This window comes from Ostrea edulis, chromosome 5, assembly GCF_947568905.1.
Source record: "Ostrea edulis chromosome 5, xbOstEdul1.1, whole genome shotgun sequence".
Taxonomy (NCBI): Eukaryota; Metazoa; Mollusca; class Bivalvia; order Ostreida; family Ostreidae; genus Ostrea; species Ostrea edulis.
In genome coordinates this window covers 4862911-4885442 of record NC_079168.1, presented here as the reverse complement: position 1 = coordinate 4885442, position 22532 = coordinate 4862911, and the positions used below count along the sequence as shown (strand labels likewise).

The 22532-nt window shown below is 34.2% G+C and overlaps 3 protein-coding genes across 3 annotated transcripts; 2 read left to right on the top strand and 1 right to left on the bottom strand.

The window, feature by feature from the left end:
- Positions 1 to 2682: 2682 nt before the first annotated feature.
- Positions 2683 to 5951, bottom strand: LOC130055213 (GATA zinc finger domain-containing protein 14-like). Its single transcript, XM_056167083.1, has 2 exons — positions 5827 to 5951; positions 2683 to 5655 (listed from the first exon to the last, which is right to left on the bottom strand). The coding sequence occupies exons 1-2, from the start codon at positions 5867 to 5869 to the stop codon at positions 2723 to 2725; spliced, it is 2976 nt and encodes a 991-aa protein (XP_056023058.1). The 5' UTR covers positions 5870 to 5951; the 3' UTR covers positions 2683 to 2722.
- Positions 5952 to 8794: 2843 nt separating this feature from the next.
- On the top strand, positions 8795 to 9922 carry LOC125649000 (keratin, type I cytoskeletal 9-like). The gene is made up of 2 exons (XM_048876132.2): positions 8795 to 8877; positions 9030 to 9922. The coding sequence occupies exons 1-2, from the start codon at positions 8814 to 8816 to the stop codon at positions 9902 to 9904; spliced, it is 939 nt and encodes a 312-aa protein (XP_048732089.2). The 5' UTR covers positions 8795 to 8813; the 3' UTR covers positions 9905 to 9922.
- A 2503-nt stretch (positions 9923 to 12425) lies between these two features.
- On the top strand, positions 12426 to 13902 carry LOC125649844 (gastrolith matrix protein-like). The gene is made up of 3 exons (XM_048877659.2): positions 12426 to 12492; positions 12676 to 12807; positions 13746 to 13902. Exons 1-3 carry the CDS (start codon positions 12441 to 12443, stop codon positions 13886 to 13888), a joined length of 327 nt encoding a protein of 108 aa, XP_048733616.1. The 5' UTR covers positions 12426 to 12440; the 3' UTR covers positions 13889 to 13902.
- Positions 13903 to 22532: the final 8630 nt, after the last annotated feature.

Genomic DNA, 22532 nt, shown 5'->3' with positions numbered 1-22532 from the left:
ACTTACAAGTTGTGAATGTTCTAGGGTTTTTATCTTTTCTTTGTTTCACTTTTCCTTTTCTAAATTTTAGTTATTTGTTAAAATCATTATTGTTTTTCTTCGCAACAAAATGTTATCCTTACTTTATGAAAGTAATCATGAAATAATGAACATTTTGATATACATGCAATCCCCTGGGGATCCGGGCTAGAATAGGTCCTCAATACCCCTTGCTCGTCGTAAGAGGCGATTGAATGGGGCTGTCCTTCGGATAAGACCGCAAAAACCGAGGTCCCGTGTCAAAGACGGTGTGTCACGATAAAGATCCCTCCCTGTTCAAAGGTCGTAAGTGCCGAGCATATACCTGAATTTTCCAGCCCTTCACCGACAATGATAACATCTCCATTTGAGTGTAAAATTCTTGAGAGGGACGTTAAACAATAATCAATCAATATACATGTACTAGTACATAACAAGAATCGTTTTGATTTCGTTCCTTTAACACTATCCCAGACGCTCTCTATAGTTGTTCACTTTGATCTTTATTACAATTTATTAATACCAATTTTCAGTAATTAAACATTTAAAAAAGTCAATGCAAATAAGATATCATTAGTATATCGCCGATTCCATTAACATCCACGCGCAGTACACGAATTATACCTTCTAAACATTTTCATTTTAACGACATGTGCGATGTTTCTGCCATTTTGCCCTAAACTAATTTTCCTCTTGCTTATGTAAAGAGTTTTGTATGATTTCCGAAAAAAGGTTGAATTTTATTTTGTAGTGACGTTACCATACGTCATATATCGGCCTCATTAGCTTAGGGATTTGATCACCCGAGACTGCAAAAACCGAGGTCTCGTGTCAGAGCAGGTGTTGCACGATAAAGATCATTCACTGCTCAAAGGCCGTAAGTGCCGAACACAGACCTAAATTTTGCAGCCCTTCACAGACAATGGTGACGTCTCCAGATGAGTGAAAAATTCTCGAGCGGGACATTAAACAGTATGCAACCTACCAACAACCTTACTGGTTCGTCGATATAAAGAGTGTTTGTACGATTTCCGAAGAAGATTGAATATTTTATCGTATGTATCTGGTGCATCAAAATTGGTACCGTATAAGTTTTACATGTAATAGAACCATGCCTCGTATATCGGCCTCATTAGTTCAGTGGTTAGATCACTTAAGTAGTAATGCAATTGTTTCAGGTTCGTTCTGATTAATTCAAAGAATTTTGTCTCCCATTTTATGCTACAATAAATTAATGAAAGGCGAAGATAACGAACAGTGATCAATCTCATAACTCCCACAAGGAATACAAAATAAAGAGTTTGGCAAAACGGACCCCTGGACATACCAGAGATGGGATACCTTGCATTAACAGCTATAATATAGAAGTTGATTTTATATTTTCACTTGCCGCAGACATGAACTATATCGAAATATGGTAACGGTAAAACAGATCTGGAAATATACCTCATTTTTTCTTTCTTTTTATTTTTAGAGACAAGATAAGATGCATATGAAGGTTATGTATTTTAAAGAAATTGCGCGTCGAATGATTTTAAAAAAGATATATCTCTCATTACATCAATAATGAAAGGTCTCTTGATAAGGAAATGGATGTATAGGTTTATATATTTGGAGGTGATAAGTACAAATATAAAATGTCTTTAAAAATAACCAAGGGACTTGTAAATTTGTTGAAATACATTACACCTCCCGATATAACTATGAAAGGCGAAGATAACGAACAGTGATCAATCTCATAACTCCTGCAAATACAAAACAGAGAGCTGGGCAAACACTGACCCCTGGATATACCAGAGGTATAAAAAAAAATTCCCTCACTGTTTTGGATTTAATTGAGAAATAATGGAGAAAATTACATTCCATAGGGTAAATTTAGTTTTCCTCATGTTTTTCTTGAGGGGGGTGTGTGTGTGTTTGTAGCAAGTATTGATAACAAATGCTGTCTGACGTGTTTCATACCGATTGTTAAGCCGTTCTTGGCACACTGATTTGACTGCGGATAACTCCGTTTACCTGATCAGGATATGGGGCTCACGGCGGGTGTGACCGGTCAACAGGGGATGCTTACTCCTCCTAGGCACCTGATCTCACCTCTGCTGTGTCCAGGGGTCCGTGTTTGCCCAACTATCTATTTTGTATTGCTTGTAGGAGTTATGAGATTGATCACTGTTCGTTATCTTCACCTTGCATACAACGGAATTGTTCTGAAATATGCACTATTTAACATGCTGTTGATTATGTAATTTCACAAGAAATAACGTGAAACTTCTTTCCGAAAAGAATTCTCCTCGGGTTATTTCTGGTGTGATAGTTGAATTTTTATGCATTAGCATAGGTTAAACTTAGGAATGTCAGCAGTTAATTGTCATATTTTGAGATAATTTTCCAAACAATTAATGCTGAGGTCTCACATGTTTGAAAAGAAGAAAGTGATTTTCAGTATTGAAACTTATGCAGGCGATATAGAAAAATACTTTGCGAAAAATCCGTTGATACTCAACCACACAAATCTCTGTAATAATTGAATGGAAAGTCATATCAACATCATATTAAGAAACTGCTGATGTTTCTGAGTTGATTTTTAAAAAAAGTCTTATTTCAATGATTTACGAAGTTAAATATCTTAATTGAGTTAACTCATTATACGTAAATATTCGTCTCTGAATTCTAGGTAACTTTATTAAAACAAACGGCACAGCGATTATGGGTTGTTCAATAAGAGCCTTGATCTGTCCCTTGTCTCTCTTTCTTTGTTACTTTCTGGTAATAATTTCCCGCCTGTTAGCAGGCCGGGAGTAAAAATCGTCCCAATCTGAACTGCTTTTCGTGAGGTACCTGGATTCACAATTCCATCAGGCTGGAAATTCATTTTGACATCGTTGACCTTGTTAGGGTTGAAGAGAGTTGTGTCTTTTGGTGAGTCGGTGGTATTGTTTCCATTGGTGATATTTACTGGATTAGTCGGAAGATTATTTATTCCGACCGGGGAGAAATTCATATGAGCATTGTTCACCGAGGCTGGATTAAACATTGGGATTCCATTATTCCCTCCGCCCCCAAGTAATCCAGGGACAAACTTAGCACCCGTGTGAAGTTTTGGTTTGAATATCACGGTTTCGTTTCCAGATCCCTGTTTATTATTTTGCAGATAAGATGGTTGAAAATTCATCTGCATGTTATTAATGTTACTAGGATCAAACTTGTACGCTAATGCTTTGTCGGTGTCGTAACCTGGATTTTTTTCCAGCATTGCACTCGGATCAAAATGCATTTTTACCTTGTTTACCTCATTTGGATTGAAAACTGCATTGTTAACCGACGACGGATCAAAGTTCCCTCCATAGCCTGATCCACCAAAGCCATTCATGCTCATACCGAAATAATATCCACTACTTGAGCTATTATCTTTAGTCTGGGGGTTTAACAGATTTTGCATCATGCCTTGATTGACACTGTTGGGATTAAAACTACCGATGAAAGCAGACTGAAATCCAGACACAGTACCGGCAGTGAATGATGATCCTTTGCTGTCATTCGTAGAAGAAAACGGATTTTGAATAGCCATCAAGTTTGTTTTTACTGGATCGTATCCTCCAGAAAAAGATTGCCCACTAAAATGAGTTGATCCTCCTCCAATTCCTAATTGGGAGTTGACGTCAAAACTCATTTTCGCGGTATTCACCTCTGATGGATTGAAGCCAATGCTGGTAAAACCCGATTGTCCTCCGGTGGAATTTGAGTCAATGTTCTGCTGTTGAGGATTGTACTGAAAATTTTGAAATGACCCAAAACTCATCCCTGGTGACATACCCGGGTTGTACATAATTGGTCTGTTTGCCTCATCAGGATTGAACCCACCAATGTTTTCAAGGGATGTAGTCTTTGGTGTATCTGGTGTAGCCGTGACACCTGTCATTCTGTCTGGTGTAGAGGCGGAGGCTGTTGTCTGATGAATGGTCACATTGTGGGAGGATACATTTCTGGAAGGTATATTCTGATCCTCTTTGATGTCATTTTGCAAATCCCTTTTTCCATCCGAATTCTTAAGTAGTGCTTTTCCTAAAGCGTCCCTGTTGGTCTCATGTTGAGGTTTTTTGCTGAAATATTGCGATAAGGGACCTAAGAAAATGTCCGGTCTAAAATTCATGGCTGCAGTGTTAAATGAATCTGCATTATATTTTGGAATAGCAAAATGCCTTTGGCGATCGTTGTCCTTTCCTATATGAGCAGGCTGATTTTGTCTAGCGGGTGCATCCTCTGCAAATCCCATTAAATGTTGATTCACTGTATCAGCATCAAATTTGAGTGAATGTGCTCTATTGGTGTTAGAAACAGGTGCAAACTGTCCAGGATGAAAGGTCCCCTTAAATGAATTCAATCTATCGGGATCAAAGGTAAACTTTATATTCATTTTTGGCATCTGCGAATTTGCCATGGGTAATATCATGTTGTTCGGAATAAAATTCATTTTTGCAGTCAATGCTGAACCTTGGATCATGTTCTGCATCGATTGTTGTGATCGGAAAGGCTTAAGAGAAATGTTTATATCCTTTTGGGTTGGCATGGTGGTCGGGCGAATGTCATTATTTTTATTGCTTCCCATCGGTTTTTGATTAAGCGTGTTCATCAGACCATTATATCCAGTAGGTTGTTTTGCATAGCTTCTCCACTCATCCGTTGATACGAAGTTTTGACCTACATTGTATTTCTCAGGGTTGAAGACGTTTGTATGCGTCCAAGAGCTCATCAATCGATTAGGATCAAATCCAGGCGTTTCCTTTGGATTAGGAATCTGTTTGCCACTATTGATCATAGAGACATGGTTATCCATACTCCCATCGCCCGCAGAACCCATTCCTGCCGCCAACATGGACATAGGGTTCGTATAGAGTTGAGCCGAGTTAAACATACCAATGTTGTTGCTGGTATGTAAAGTCTGGCCGCCCATGACACCTGAGTTTGTTTGTTCAGTACCATGATTAAAATCCACTTCATTTGTATTTGGCGGATTTGATGGAATTAGATGATTTGTTCCAGATGTCTGTAAGACTTGATTTTTATCCGTATTCTCATAACCAATGTTTGCTAACACCGTACCGTCTGTAGACGGTAGAGTTTTCATGTGTGTGTTTTGTCGACCAGAATCAGGGAGTCCTTGGAGTTCAACATTTGAATTATTTTCTTCATGTACTGGTCTACTCGTTGTTCCCATTGGTGACGCCATTCCAGACGAGCCTGATTTCAGAGGTGGTACCTGGTGACTATCTTGCTTGTCTCTCGCTGCTTCATATGATGGCCGTATATTTGTTATTTCGGAGGGTTTGATCATGTTGTTAGAAACAGTTTGCACTACCTTTTGCGGTCTTAATGCTTTGCTTAATAATTGCAAGAGTTGAATTCCATTCATATTTTCCAACATAGTCAAGACGGCAGTTGAATCTGGAGTGACCGCCATCTTGGTAGCTGTTTTTTGTTTGCCTTCAGTTCGTGGTTTCTGTGAATTTACCATTGTATTAAAATCAGCGCCACCTTTGATGAAGTTTTGAATGGCCGAGTCAGTAAGCGTTACTGGTTCCCCTTGATTAGGAGCAGACGATAATTCTTCTAAACCGGGCAAAGGAATGCACGTGCAAACTGCAATGATATTGAAATACAACATGGAAGTTTGCAAAATCACATTTGTCATAATCATGAAGTAATACAAAATTCTGGAAAATGATCATAAATAGTAAAATCTAAGCAGGCGGTCATATGTACGGTTTAAACATTAATGTGAATTGTATTTAATCGTATTTAAATATTTACCTGTAACTAAGGCGAATGAAACGTAAATGTTAGCGAAATCCATGGTAATAAGAGAAATCACAAAAAAGAAATATGTATGTTTACAATAAAAACAAGCAGCCGTTGGATGGAGTCATGTCGTGAACAAAGGGTCTGTCAACGCTATCTGCTGATGATACCAAGGGATGATAACTTTCAACACCTTTACCTGATCGTGCAAAACGTATCAAATCAGTCAATATTTGATAATTTATTCACCTAAGACATTCATGTATCACTTTTACAGTAGGTAGATGATAAAAACGACCTCATCTACTTCCGAAACTTATGATATCTTTGATCAATATTCTGATGATCAATTTTCATTAGTCAGGGATTCTATCCAGCTATTGGGATTTTTTTCTTCAGTTTTAACAACATTTATTCAGGTATATAGTTATATAGTCAGACTTTTACACAACCCTTACAACCCAACCTGACCAGGGGGTACAGGGTTTTAAGAATTCCAACTCTTTCGCTCACACATTCACACGGACAGACATTCATACTAAACAAATGCTAGAGGTAAAGAAAGTAGAAAAAAATTGACAATGTCCTCTGGCTGAGTTCATAAATATCATACTATAATAATTAACAATTTGGATTTGAAATGTCAATGCAAACTAACTAATCAACTTAATGACAAACGAGATAACTTCAGCTTATCTATCGTCAACTTCCCATATTCATATTAGTAGTAATATTCCATTATCATCTGCATATAGAGTCTATGTCTCCCAACTGATTCGATACGCAAGAGGATGTTATGCGTATGATCATTTTCTAAATTGGAGCAAACTACTGACAAATAAATCAATGCTACAGGGGTTTCAAGTAAGCACTCTGCAAAATATCTATGGTCGTTATAATGGTCTAATTAGCAAATACAACCTGTCACTGGGGCAAATGCTGTCTGACGTGTTTCATACCCATTATTAGACCGTCCTTTACATACTTTTAAGATTCATATTTGTTTCTTATCACGATTCTTTAAGACGACTGAAATATAGATTGTTTTTGTAAGATCACTGCTCGATATCTTCACTATATCATTGTAAGATCACTGCTCGATATCTTCACTATATCATTGTAAGATCACTGCTCGATATCTTCACTATATCATTGTAAGATCACTGCTCGATATCTTCACTATATCATTGTAAGATCACTGCTCGATATCTTCACTATATCATTGTAAGATCACTGCTCGATATCTTCACTATATCATTGTAAGATCACTGCTCGATATCTTCACTATATCATTGTAAGATCACTGCTCGATATCTTCACTACATCATTGTAAGATCACTGCTCGATATCTTCACTATATCATTGACCAGAATCGAATTTTTTTTCGTTAAGAAGGTTTGCTATACCAGAGAATTTTGATATGAATAAAACTGGAGGATATGTAAAACAATATTTTGAAATTGAAAACTTTCAAATTTACTTTTTTAGTAAAAAAAAAAAATGAAGTTTTAGGTCAAATCAATCTGGAATTTTTTTTAAAACCCTGTTGGACTCGAATCCGCGATCTACAGTTCAGCAGTCGACGTCCTAACCTACTGAGCTACGTGATGAATCTCTTTTTCTTTCTTTCTCTCACAAGCAGTTCTACGCGTTCTTCATATTGCCCGACATTGCGCAATTTACCCAATGATAAATGGGTCAATTGTGACAGAATACATGTAAATATCAGAGTCCTCTCTCTATATTTGTTCAGTAAGTCGGCAATGTCAAGGTCACAGATTAATGAACACCATCTGAAATGCCGTACCTCAAGGCGTACAATTAATAAAATAAAAATCGTCCCACTTATAAGAAGTAAAGTGGTTGTCACAGACAGACATGCACCCAAATCTTCGATTATGTGGACATGGATATTATTTGAATCTAAGTATTTTTTTTTTTAATGTGATGTCACTTTCCATGAGGCAAAAATAGATGTAACGGATGGCTGCTTCAGAATTGGATTGATCGATTGATTGAATATTTGCAGGACCATATTGAAAACTAGCGTTATCGCTAAATATGTAATCCTGGATAAATAAAGGCTTTATTATTATTATTATTACTGTTTAACGTCCCTCTCGAGAATATTTCACTCATATGGAGACGTCACCACTGCCAGTGAAGGGCTACAAAATTAGGCCTATGCTCGGCGCTTATGGCCATTGAGCAGGGAGGGATCTTTATCGTGCCACACCTGCTGTGACACGGGACCTCGGATTTTGCGGTCTCATCCAAAGGACCGCCCGATTTAGTCGGCTCTTACGACAAGCAAGGGGTACTGAGGACCTATTTTTACCCGGATCCCCACGGGATTTCAGAATTGGAAAGTATTACTGATACAAGTAAAGCTTTACACACAATGAGTGTCCCCGAGATCGATTATCGCTGAGAATACTGCTTTGATCTGTCTTACTCGTTGTCTTTCTACAACTTTGACAATGGTTTTAACTTTTGTACTTTCCAAGAAAATGATTGTGCCCCCGAGACCGATATTGTTTTGGCCCGAGTTGCTTTTTGTGTTTCTGTCCACAACATTAATCTAGACCATAAAGATAGAAATTTACTGATCTGAAAGGTGAAGGTCATTGATATCTTAAAGTTCAAGGTCAATCATAACGGTAAAGATACAGTTGCCGCAGCAGAAGATGATCAAACTCGAGAACATTGTGTTTCACAAGCACATCATGCTTTATTAATTTATGGTTATTATTTTTTCCATTGAAATGCCACTGTATTTTTGATCATTTGAAAGCATTTACTGTAACTGAGCTAAAAAGATCTCACGATGCACACATCCAATGTATGACTCTACTTAACACGACGAATCTGAGCATGCATTGTGTTACGATCCCATGCACCTCTACGATCTTGATATTAGATAAGAAGCACAGTGCTTTGTTGGATAAGGAGACTATTTACCTGTAGTCTGAACTATCAGCTGTGGACTATTTGTAATCATGGGATTCTTAAAATGGATTTTCTGCATGCATTTGGCGCTATCTTCAACTGTATTTTCCAAAAGTAAGATACTATATTTCTTAGTTTAATTTTGCGCAACTCGTAAATTCTTAATCTGACAAATGTTGACTCACATATTTGTTCTTGGATGTTATGTAATAAGAAGTATCGTCCTATACACAGTATTCATATCGGATCCATTTTTGTTTAACAAGGTTTTAGACGGCAGTCATCTGGATCAGGATATGGATCTGGATTTGAGAGCGCACTTGCGAATGGATCACAGCAATCTAGTGGATTTGGGAAACAGCCAAACGCATCCAACCCTTTCGGTGGGGGTGGTTTTGGACAACCATCAGGTGGTTCCAATTCTATGGGTGGTAGTTTTGGAGGATCGGGTTTCGGACAACCCACAAATGGGTCTCCATTAGGTGGGTCTAATTCAATGGGTGGAGGATTTGGACAACAATCTAGTGGAGGGTCCAGTTCTATGGGTGGAGGATCCAATCCTATGGGTGGTACCTTCGGGGGTGGATTCGGACAACCCTCTAATGGTTCTAACCCATTTGGTGGTAGTTTCGGAGGTGGATTTGGAAAACCCTCTAATGGTTCTAATCCATTTGGTGGTAGTTTCGGAGGCGGATTTGGAAAACCATCTAATGGTTCTAATCCATTTGGTGGAAGTTTTGGGGGCGGGTTTGGGCAACCCTCTTCCAATGCGTCCAATCCCATGGGCAACGGTTTTGGACAGCCCTCTTCGGGTAATTCTAATCCAATGGGCGGTAGCTTCGGGGGAGGATTCGGTCAACCATCGAATGGATCTAACCCATTTGGCGGTAGTTTTGGAGGAGGATTTGGAACCCCATCAAATGGATCCAATCCCTTTGGTGGTGGATTTGGTTCGCCTTCTAATAAATCCAATCCATTTGGGGGAAATTTTGGGTCCGGAGGGTCAAATAACTTCGGACAAAATTGGTCAACTGGATATGGCGGGGAAAATGAAGGAGATAAGAGTGGATCCAAAAGTGGATTTGGTTCCGGAGATTTTGAGTGGCCATCATCAGGAAAGCAAGAAAACATTGTCGGGTGAATTTGATTAAATGATGTAACTGTTCGCTGTTGTCTCCATTTTTGCAGGGCTACGTAGTAATATAGTGTTGCATAACTGTTTACAGTGCTGTATCTTGTCTTTTTCCAAACCATTACATAAACTGACACATTACCACGATTTGATTGGCTATAAGCACGCCACGTCTATTCATTTGGTTATAAGCACGCCACGCATATTCTTTTGGCTATAAAAATGCCACGCCTATCCCTTTCAGTCAAGGTCAATAATCACAATGCAATAACATGCAAGAATTCAAAATGCGTTATCTACACGTGCTTCCATAAATCGCCGCCATCTTTGTCGCTATTTCGACATTGTGATCCCATCGTGGTGTTGATGTTAATGTTTAGATTGATTGATTGTATATTGTTTAACGTCCCTCTCGAGAATATTTCACTCATATGGAGACGTCACCATTACCGGTGAAGGACTGAAAACTTTAGGCTAATGCTCGGCGCTTAGGCCTTTGAGAAGGGAGGGAACACCTACTGTAACACGGGGCCTCGGAGTTTGCGGTCTCGTCCAAACGACCACCCCATTGAGTCGTCTCTTACGATAAGCAAGGGGTACTGAGGACCTATTCTAACCCGGATCCCCACAGGACTTTAATGTTAAGAAAATCATAATGGAATGTAAGTGTAGTTAGGCCTATGTGATAAAAAATGAAGTTCTTACTTCTGTTTACATAAAAAGGTAAAAATTGTATGATTTCATATTGAAATGACGGAAATAAATCATATCTACGTACAGATTAGGAATTTTCTAAGTCGTACTGATATATCATTGGGAGATTTATAAGGTTAAAAGATGTGACACATAATTATAAAGATAGAGTACACAATTGATTTGTGATGTTTGTTAAGAAGAGATAATTAGCTTATTTAATGACCAATCCCTTATTTGAATTTATCATTGCCAAGAGAACCATTGCCCTGAATGGTCATTTAAGTATCACACGACGAAATATTAAAAGAAGCGTGCCCTCTTCATAGCGCAGCGATTCAAATGTTATGTAACGTGAAGGACCTATAGGGTGATTGCTATGTAATGTGAAGGACCTATAGGTTGTTTGCTATGTAATGTGAAGGACCTATAGGTTGTTTGCTATGTAATGTGAAGGAACTATAGGGTGTTTGCTACATGTATGTAACGTGAAGGACCTATAGGTTGATTGCTATGTAACGTGAAGGACCTATAGGGTGATTGCTATGTAATGTGAAGGACCTATAGGTTGTTTGCTATGTAATGTGATGGGCCTATAGGGTGTCTGCTATGTAACGTAAAGGACCTATAGGGTGATTGTTATGTAATGTGAAGGACCTATAGGTTGATTGTTATGTAATGTGAAGGACCTATAGGTTGTTTGCTATGTAATGTGATGGGCCTATAGGGTGTCTGCTATGTAACGTAAAGGACCTATAGGGTGATTGTTATGTAATGTGAAGGACCTATAGGTTGATTGCTATGTAACGTGAAGGACCTATAGGTTGATTGTTATGTAATGTGAAGGACCTATAGGTTGTCTGCTATGTAATGTGAAGGACCTATAGGTTGTCTGCTATGTAACGTGAAGGACCTATAGGTTGATTGTTATGTAATGTGAAGGACCTATAGGTTGTCTGCTATTTAATGTGATGGACCTATAGGGTGTTTCGGCTGTAAAAAAGAATGATCATTAGTTCATACGTTTCCACATATGGCCGGGACTAATAAATACATTTTCTAAATCAGTTACCTTGACCTGTCGAAATGACCTTGGTTCAGAGTAATACAAGAATGATTTGTAGCTAAACGTTATATTGTCTCTTTGTCACAAAGAAGAGGCGCGGGCGTTTATATGTTTCATAACGCTTGTACGCATTAGCCCTGTGCCAAGCATGAACTTCTAAAATATATCGATGACAAAGGTTGGGCTCAATCAAAACGTGAGAAGGACTTTCGTGTATGATGGAGAGAAAGACAGACAGGTGGATATCGTAACTCCGCCCATCAGAGCAATATGTAACACTTCAGTGATTATTTAATGTAAAGGATATAGTATATTTCATGGATATGCTAGAAGTTATCAAAAGTTGTTGTTTTTTTTAAAATCATTTGCTACAAAAAACTTATGTATAAATAAGTGCATGTAAACATTTTGTTTATTTATGTGTCCAAGACTTCTACAAGCTAGACTGAATATACACCTTATGCATGATGCAATGATTCTTCAGTCTTATTTCTTAATAATAGCCTCAAAATCTCCTTTTATGACTGAATAAAATAAGCATCTTCTTGACGTTGAAGTTTAATCTTGGTGTGGAAAGTGCTTTGCTTATAGATATGCAAGAACTGTACAACAAAGTTATCGAAATCATAATGTGGTCGGTCTATATTCAAAATGACAAAGAACCCAAACGATTGATATTACCAAGGTCAAAGATAGGTCATCCACACGATGATTATAGATATTACGGTTATAGGGTCACATTAAAACGATAAGCCTCCACTCCCAGAATTTGGTGTCTATTTCAACATGGCGAGCCTGTCCTTTGCTCTCCTGACCTTGCTGCCTCTGTGTTTTGGGGGTAATTATTCAATTTCTATTTTTTTGATATCGTACATTTTGATTAATACATAGTTTTGAAAGGCTATCAATTCCGAACTTGCATCTGTCAAATTAACGTATTCTCACTATATTGAGCTTTTTGCATGGGTGTTTGTAAATTCTTTTAAAATTTTAACATGTCCCAATTTTCTATTACATATAGCACCTTATGACCCAAATGCAATCAACCAGAATTTCGGTAGTGGAGGGTTTGGAGGGAACGGTTTTGGAGGAAGCACAAACGCCCCATTCGACCCTAACGCCATTAATCATGGGTTCGGTGGTCAGGGCTTCGGTAAGCACACGGTTTCTTTTCCATACCGGCGTGCATTTGTCTTCGGTATAGTTTTAAATGTTCTCATTTATTTAGAAACCATCAACTGTTTTAACATTATTAACTGTGTACATGTGGCGAGACCAATAAGTTGTGGATAGAAAGGGTAATAAAATTCGCACCGGTCTCAAAAAGCGCTTTAAATAGTTCAACTCTGTGACACGGAACAACGAATCGGGTTTTTAGAACTAATCTTGGATTTGTTGTATAACATCAGTTATAAATGATATATGTGCTCAATTGCAGAACGATCCTAAGTTCATCTATTTTAAGTGACATCTATTAAAACGATACAAAATGGATACCAGGTATTTTAAACAGGGAACTTCCATTCCGCACCCGCTCTACTCCAAGGTGATAGGTAACCTGGGAGGAAGGAATTGATTCCCTTTGCAATGTTGCCTTGTTATTAACACGCGTACTGCCGTACGGCAACTTCCCGACCCTCCAACTGTTCACTGATGTAAGACAGAGTGCCGTACCGTTATATGCCGATTTTCGTTGATAAGGAAAAACCACGTAGTCGAATGACCAACGAAGTAGGTTTTATAGAAAAGGAAAGAACAAAGTCTTGCTGTTCACAATTTTACACAAATAACAAATTCGTCAGTAAAATTTATTTTAAATTCGTGAGTAAAGCCACAGAATTTGATGTTCAAGTAAATTAATACATGTACATTTTGTAAATGCACAATATTGCTCACGACAAAAAACGAGTTTACAATACGCCAGCAATTGTTTCTGCTTTTCAACGCGACGACACGTGCTTATCTCGTCATTTTCACATGTAGGCATATCTGTGTATGGAAGGTGATGGTATTGCGAAATATTAGTTATATTCTTGCTAATTTATTGACTAGAATTCCCATGCCTAGTGATGGTTAAGATTTTCATTACAGGCGGAGGTTTCAGCACGCCTGCAAACAACATGGGTACGTTTGATCCCAACGGATTTTCTACTCCATCCTTCGATCCTAATTCAATTAATGGATTCGGCTCCGGATCCGGCGGATTTGATCCGAATGCGTTCGGAAGGAAATAAATTATTAAACTAGAGGAAGTTGTTGTGGTTTGTTTTACGTCCCTTCGAAAAAAAAAATGTTCACTCACATTGAGACGTGACCACCTGTAGGTTAAGTACCACACATTTAGACCTATGGTTTGCGCTAAAGGCCGTGACCGTGAGGGTTTTTTTTTATCGTGCCGAAAGAATTGCGATTCTCACTTCTAAAAATCGAGCTTTTTGGCAAAGGAGCTGATACTACCTATTTTTACGTCTTGCATGACAGGAGCGAACCTTGAACTCACGACCTCCCGGTTACAAAGCAGGCTCTCTACCACTGAGCTATCACAAATTGTGGTTGTACACGAAGGATATTTAAAAGTTTATGTTTTGTATTTCCATTTTATTTTCATATCTGTTGGAATTCTCAGCCATTAAAATGGCATACTATAGTTATCAAGACTCCTACACAGATTCTTCACAACTGTATCGCATTCATTAGGAAATGGCTATCATTACAATTATTTTTTATTATTTTATTTGACGACATTTATATAGCGCATTATACAATCATTGAATTAATTCAAGTGCTTAACATGATTACTTAAAAAAATAAATTGGCAAAATGATTTTAAAAAATACTAGTACATATAAAATGAACATAGTTCCATAGATTAAACATACTAGTACATGTAAAATGAACATAGTTCTATAGATTAGTGAACAAATAATAATAAACGTACTAGTATATGTAAAATGAACATAGTTCTATAGATTAATAACAAATAATAATAAACGTACTAGTACATGTAAAATGAACATAGTTCTATAGATTAAACATACTAGTACATGTAAAATGAACATAGTTCTATAGATTAATGAACAAATAATAATAAACGTACTAGTACATGTAAAATGAACATCGTTCTATAGATTAATGAACAAATAATAATAAACGTACTAGTACATGTAAAATGAACATAGTTCTATAGATTAATAACAAATAATAATAAACATACTAGTACATGTAAAATGAGCATAGTTCTATAGATTAATGAACAAATAATAATAAACGTACTAGTACATGTAAAATGAACATAGTTCTATAGATTAATGAACAAATAATAATAAACATACTAGTACATGTAAAATGAACATAGTTCTATAGATTAATAACAAATAATAATAAACATACTAGTACATGTAAAATGAGCATAGTTCTATAGATTAATGAACAAATAATAATAAACGTACTAGTACATGTAAAATGAACATAGTTCTATAGATTAATGAACAAATAATAATAAACGTACTAGTATATGTAAAATGAACATAGTTCTATAGATTAATGAACAAATAATAATAAACATACTAGTACATGTAAAATGAACATAGTTCTATAGATTAATGAACAAATAATAATAAACGTACTAGTACATGTAAAATGAACATAGTTCTATAGATTAATAACAAATAATAATAAACATACTAGTACATGTAAAATGAACATAGTTCTATAGATTAATAACAAATAATAATAAACATACTAGTACATGTAAAATGAACATAGTTCTATAGATTAATAACAAATAATAATAAACGTACTAGTATATGTAAAATGAACATAGTTCTATAGATTAATAACAAATAATAATAAACGTACTAGTACATGTAAAATGAACATAGTTCTATAGATTAATGAACAAATAATAATAAACATACTAGTATATGTAAAATGAACATAGTTCTATAGATTAATGAACAAATAATAATAAACATACTAGTACATGTAAAATGAACATAGTTCTATAGATTAATAACAAATAATAATAAACGTACTAGTACATGTAAAATGAGCATAGTTCTATAGATTAATGAACAAATAATAATAAACGTACTAGTATATGTAAAATGAACATAGTTCTATAGATTAATAACAAATAACAATAAACGTACTAGTACATGTAAAATGAGCATAGTTCTATAGATTAATGAACAAATAATAATAAACTTACTAGTACATGTAAAATGAACATAGTTCTATAGATTAATGAACAAATAATAATAAACGTACTAGTACATGTAAAATGAACATAGTTCTATAGATTAAACATACTAGTACATGTAAAATGAACATAGTTCTATAGATTAATGAACAAATAATAATAAACGTACTAGTACATGTAAAATGAACATAGTTCTATAGATTAATGAACAAATAATAATAAACTTACTAGTACATGTAAAATGAACATAGTTCTATAGATTAATGAACAAATAATAATAAACGTACTAGTACATGTAAAATGAACATAGTTCTATAGATTAACGAACAAATAATAATAAACGTACTAGTACATGTAAAATGAACATAGTTCTATAGATTAATGAACAAATAATAATAAACATACTAGTACATGTAAAATGAACATAGTTCTATAGATTAGTGAACAAATAATAATAAACATACTAGTACATGTAAAATGAACATAGTTCTATAGATTAATAACAAATAATAATAAACGTACTAGTACATGTAAAATGAACATAGTTCTATAGATTAATGAACTAATAATAATAAACGTACTAGTACATGTAAAATGAACATAGTTCTATAGATTAATAACAAATAATAATAAACATACTAGTACATGTAAAATGAACATAGTTCTATAGATTAATAACAAATAATAATAAACATACTAGTACATGTAAAATGAACATAGTTCTATAGATTAATAACAAATAATAATAAACATACTAGGACATGTAAAGTGAACATAGTTCTATAGATTAATGAACAAATAATAATAAACGTACTAGTACATGTAAAATGAACATAGTTCTATAGATTAATAACAAATAATAATAAACATACTAGTACATGTAAAATGAACATAGTTCTATAGATTAATAACAAATAATAATAAACATACTAGTACATGTAAAATGAACATAGTTCTATAGATTAGTGAACAAATAATAATAAACGTACTAGTACATGTAAAATGAACATAGTTCTATAGATTAATGAACAAATAATAATAAACGTACTAGTACATGTAAAATGAACATAGTTCTATAGATTAATGAACAAATAATAATAAACGTACTAGTATATGTAAAATGAACATAGTTCTATAGATTAATGAACAAATAATAATAAACGTACTAGTACATGTAAAATGAACATAGTTCTATAGATTAAACATACTAGTACATGTAAAATGAACATAGTTCTATAGATTAATGAACAAATAATAATAAACGTACTAGTACATGTAAAATGAACATAGTTCTATAGATTAAACATACTAGTACATGTAAAATGAACATAGTTCTATAGATTAATGAACAAATAATAATAAACATACTAGTACATGTAAAATGAACATAGTTCTATAGATTAATGAACAAATAATAATAAACGTACTAGTACATGTAAAATGAACATAGTTCTATAGATTAATGAACAAATAATAATAAACGTACTAGTATATGTAAAATGAACATAGTTCTATAGATTAATGAACAAATAATAATAAACGTACTAGTACATGTAAAATGAACATAGTTCTATAGATTAATAACAAATAATAATAAACGTACTAGTACATGTAAAATGAACATAGTTCTATAGATTAATAACAAATAATAATAAACATACTAGTACATGTAAAATGAACATAGTTCTATAGATTAATGAACAAATAATAATAAACATACTAGTACATGTAAAATGAACATAGTTCTATAGATTAATGAACAAATAATAATAAACATACTAGTACATGTAAAATGAACATAGTTCTATAGATTAATGAACAAATAATAATAAACGTACTAGTACATGTAAAATGAACATAGTTCTATAGATTAGTGAACAAATAATAATAAACGTACTAGTACATGTAAAATGAACATAGTTCTATAGATTAATGAACAAATAATAATAAACATACTAGTACATGTAAAATGAACATAGTTCTATAGATTAGTGAACAAATAATAATAAACATACTAGTACATGTAAAATGAACATAGTTCTATAGATTAATAACAAATAATAATAAACATACTAGTACATGTAAAATGAACATAGTTCTATAGATTAATGAACAAATAATAATAAACGTACTAGTACATGTAAAATGAACATAGTTCTATAGATTAATGAACAAATAATAATAAACATACTAGTACATGTAAAATGAACATAGTTCTATAGATTAATAACAAATAATAATAAACATACTAGTACATGTAAAATGAACATAGTTCTATAGATTAATGAACAAATAATAATAAACGTACTAGTACATGTAAAATGAACATAGTTCTATAGATTAATGAACAAATAATAATAAACGTACTAGTACATGTAAAATGAACATAGTTCTATAGATTAGTGAACAAATAATAATAAACGTACTAGTATATGTAAAATGAACATAGTTCTATAGATTAATAACAAATAATAATAAACATACTAGTACATGTAAAATGAACATAGTTCTATAGATTAATAACAAATAATAATAAACATACTAGTACATGTAAAATGAACATAGTTCTATAGATTAATGAACAAATAATGATAAACGTACTAGTACATGTAAAATGAACATAGTTCTATAGATTAACGAACAAATAATAATAAACGTACTAGTACATGTAAAATGAACATAGTTCTATAGATTAATGAACAAATAATAATAAACGTACTAGTACATGTAAAATGAGCATAGTTCTATAGATTAGTGAACAAATAATAATAAACATACTAGTACATGTAAAATGAACATAGTTCTATAGATTAATGAACAAATAATAATAAACATACTAGTACATGTAAAATGAACATAGTTCTATAGATTAATAACAAATAATAATAAACATACTAGTACATGTAAAATGAACATAGTTCTATAGATTAATGAACAAATAATAATAAACGTACTAGTACATGTAAAATGAACATAGTTCTATAGATTAGTGAACAAATAATAATAAACGTACTAGTACATGTAAAATGAACATAGTTCTATAGATTAATGAACAAATAATAATAAACGTACTAGTACATGTAAAATGAACATAGTTCTATAGATTAATAACAAATAATAATAAACGTACTAGTACATGTAAAATGAACATAGTTCTATAGATTAGTGAACAAATAATAATAAACGTACTAGTACATGTAAAATGAGCATAGTTCTATAGATTAATAACAAATAATAATAAACATACTAGTACATGTAAAATGAACATAGTTCTATAGATTAATAACAAATAATAATAAACATACTAGTATATGTAAAATGAACATAGTTCTATAGATTAATGAACAAATAATAATAAACATACTAGTATATGTAAAATGAACATAGTTCTATAGATTAATGAACAAATAATAATAAACGTACTAGTACATGTAAAATAAACATAGTTCTATAGATTAATAACAAATAATAATAAACGTACTAGTACATGTAAAATGAACATAGTTCTATAGATTAATGAACAAATAATAATAAACGTACTAGTATATGTAAAATGAACATAGTTCTATAGATTAATGAACAAATAATAATAAACGTACTAGTACATGTAAAATGAACATAGTTCTATAGATTAATGAACAAATAATAATAAACATACTAGTACATGTAAAATGAACATAGTTCTATAGATTAAACATACTAGTACATGTAAAATGAACATAGTTCTATAGATTAATAACAAATAATAATAAACATACTAGTACATGTAAAATGAACATAGTTCTATAGATTAATAACAAATAATAATAAACATACTAGTACATGTAAAATGAACATAGTTCTATAGATTAATGAACAAATAATAATAAACATACTAGTACATGTAAAATGAACATAGTTCTATAGATTAATAACAAATAATAATAAACATACTAGTACATGTAAAATGAACATAGTTCTATAGATTAATGAACAAATAATAATAAACATACTAGTACATGTAAAATGAACATAGTTCTATAGATTAAACATACTAGTACATGTAAAATGAACATAGTTCTATAGATTAATGAACAAATAATAATAAACGTACTAGTACATGTACATTTAAGGCAGAGACAAGAGGAAGGACAGTGTCCAAAATTGTAAGATGGGAATAAAAAGAGAAGACATTAATATACATGTAAATAAAAAATGTTTCCATGTTATCAATCTGTGAAAATTTGGCTGACGACATTTTAAAGTGCCTGGGGTTAATAGTTTTTTTGGGTTTTTTTTTGTGAAGTGCCTGGAATTAATTGTTTTTTCGTGAAGTGCCTGGGTTTAATTCTTACTTGTTGGAGTCCTGGGTTTAATTGTTACTTGTTGAAGTGCCTAGATTTAATTGTTAATTGTTGAAGTGCCTGGGTTTAATTATTACTTGGTGAAGTGCCTGCCGCGTTTTTAATTGTTACTTGTTGGAATCCTGGGTTTAATTGTTACTCTTTGAAGTGCCTAGGTTTCATCGTTCTTTCGTGTGAATTGCCAAGATTCAATTGTTTATTTTTTAAGTGCCTGGCAACAAAAAAAAATTGAATGTCACGAGTTTTTCGGATATGACCTTAAAAACGGAGATCCCGTGTGGTAGGCGTTGGCACGATAAAGAACCCTCACTGCTACGGCCCTGAGGACCATGCATACATGTAGGTCTACATTTGTGGCACTTCACCTACAACTGGTGACATTTTTTTGCGAGTATAAATTCTCAATGAAACGTAAAACAGCAAATAAGCAAGGGTACCATAAAAAGCTGATCAGACATTTCACTTAAAATTGTCCATGTAGGCTCTGAGAACTGAAAAATGACGGACGGACACGGCGTGCCAGCAGAGTAAATTCAGTGACCTATAGATAAGGTAAAGATTGATACTGCAATTCTGACTTGACCATTATTTAGCAGAAACGAATCTGTGATGTTTCAACGTATTTCATTTTTCTGTAAAGAAAAAAACAACAACAACAAAAAACCACCGACCCTTAAACATGACATAAAAAACATCATATTACAAAATATTGATATGAGGAATAAATGTCTATGTTGTTTGGAAAAACACTAGAAGCATAAAGTAATCATATATATACAATACAAATACCGATTCTTTATTGAACATCCCCTTCTCCACATACTATGTAAGGTAGTCTGAAATTCTTATGCCAAGAGTCAAACAAAGTTCTGTAAATGCATGTAAAATCTCTAAGAACATTCATCATTAAGAATTGGAAACACAAGGCACACATTGAAAAGAAGCGGAAATGTCTGGTATCCTTACTGTGATCAAGATAACACGGTCACACATATTGAACTTAAATGGATATGAGATTTATCTTTCGAATAAAGCCGTGGTTACGAGTCAATAATAATAGTTTACGCAAACTAAGACACTAAGCCGCCATATTTCTCTGTCTAGCCTAGCTATATACGTAACCTATTTCCCATATAAAACCAGACGGCGACTTTCATGATACGCTTGGTTGCCTTTCTCGGTTGGCTCTCGTTCGGAAGGACTCTCCGTCACAAAACACGGTGAGGCAAATTCACACAACGTGCTGTTCCCCAGTGCTAGCACAAGACGCTGTCAACACAGTATCGCACATTACGCATGTTACATTGCAAAAAAAAAAAAAGAAGCAGCATCATGCTAAAGCGATTTTACGTAACATATGTCATCGTGCTAAAGTGATTGTACATAACACGTCATCGAACTAAAATGATAACACACAACGGACCATCGAGCTAATACGATTTCAAGCAACGTACCATCGCATTAACACACAATACGCTGTTCCGATAACACTATTTTACAAAACAGGTAGCCAGGCTGTCACACCACACGCGGTCACACAACACATAGTCACGCTGTCATACAACACGTAGTTACGCTGTCACACTACACGTAGTCACGCTGTCATACAACACAGTCTCACAACACATAGTCACACAACACAGTCTCACTGTCACACAACACATAATCACGCTGTCACACAACACATAGTCACACTGACACACAAAACATAGTCACACTGTCACACTACACGTAGTCACGCTTTCATACAACACATAGTCAAGCTCTCACACAACACGTAGTCACGATGTCACACTACACATAGTCACAAAACACAGTCACGCTGTCACACAAAAAATAGTCACACTGTCACACAAAACATAGTCACGCTGTCACACTACACGTAGTCACGGTGTCATGCAACACATAGTCACACTGTCACACAACATGTAGTCACGCTGTCACACAACACATAGTCACGCTGTCACACTACACGTAGTCACGCTGTCACACTACACATAGTCACAAAACACAGTCACGCTGTCACACAACACATAGTCACGCTGTCACACTACACGGTGTCATGCAACACATAGTCACACTGTCACACAATATGTAGTCACGCTACACGCTGTCACACTACACATAGTCACGTTGTCACACAACACATAGTCACGCTGTCACACAACACATAGTCACGCTGTCACACAACACGTAGTCACGCTGTCGCACAACACATAGTCACACTGTCACATAACACATAGTCGCATAACACAATCACGCTGTCACACAACACATAGTCACACTATCACATAACACAGTCACGCTGTCACATAACACATAGTCACGATGTCA

What these genes read in the sequence shown, in the direction of transcription:
- LOC125649000 (XM_048876132.2), top strand. Translation starts at nt 8,814, where the DNA reads ATGGGATTCTTAAAATGGATTTTCTGCATGCATTTGGCGCTATCTTCA. An exon ending in TTCAACTGTATTTTCCAAAA is followed by an intron (nt 8,878 to 9,029) that starts GTAAGATACTAT and finishes TTGTTTAACAAG; the next exon opens with GTTTTAGACGGCAGTCATCT.
- LOC130055213 (XM_056167083.1), bottom strand. Translation starts at nt 5,869, where the DNA reads ATGGATTTCGCTAACATTTACGTTTCATTCGCCTTAGTTACAG. An exon ending in TTCATTCGCCTTAGTTACAG is followed by an intron (nt 5,656 to 5,826) that starts GTAAATATTTAA and finishes ATATCATTGCAG; the next exon opens with TTTGCACGTGCATTCCTTTG.
- LOC125649844 (XM_048877659.2), top strand. Translation starts at nt 12,441, where the DNA reads ATGGCGAGCCTGTCCTTTGCTCTCCTGACCTTGCTGCCTCTGTGTTTT. An exon ending in GCTGCCTCTGTGTTTTGGGG is followed by an intron (nt 12,493 to 12,675) that starts GTAATTATTCAA and finishes TATTACATATAG; the next exon opens with CACCTTATGACCCAAATGCA. An exon ending in GTTCGGTGGTCAGGGCTTCG is followed by an intron (nt 12,808 to 13,745) that starts GTAAGCACACGG and finishes TTTTCATTACAG; the next exon opens with GCGGAGGTTTCAGCACGCCT.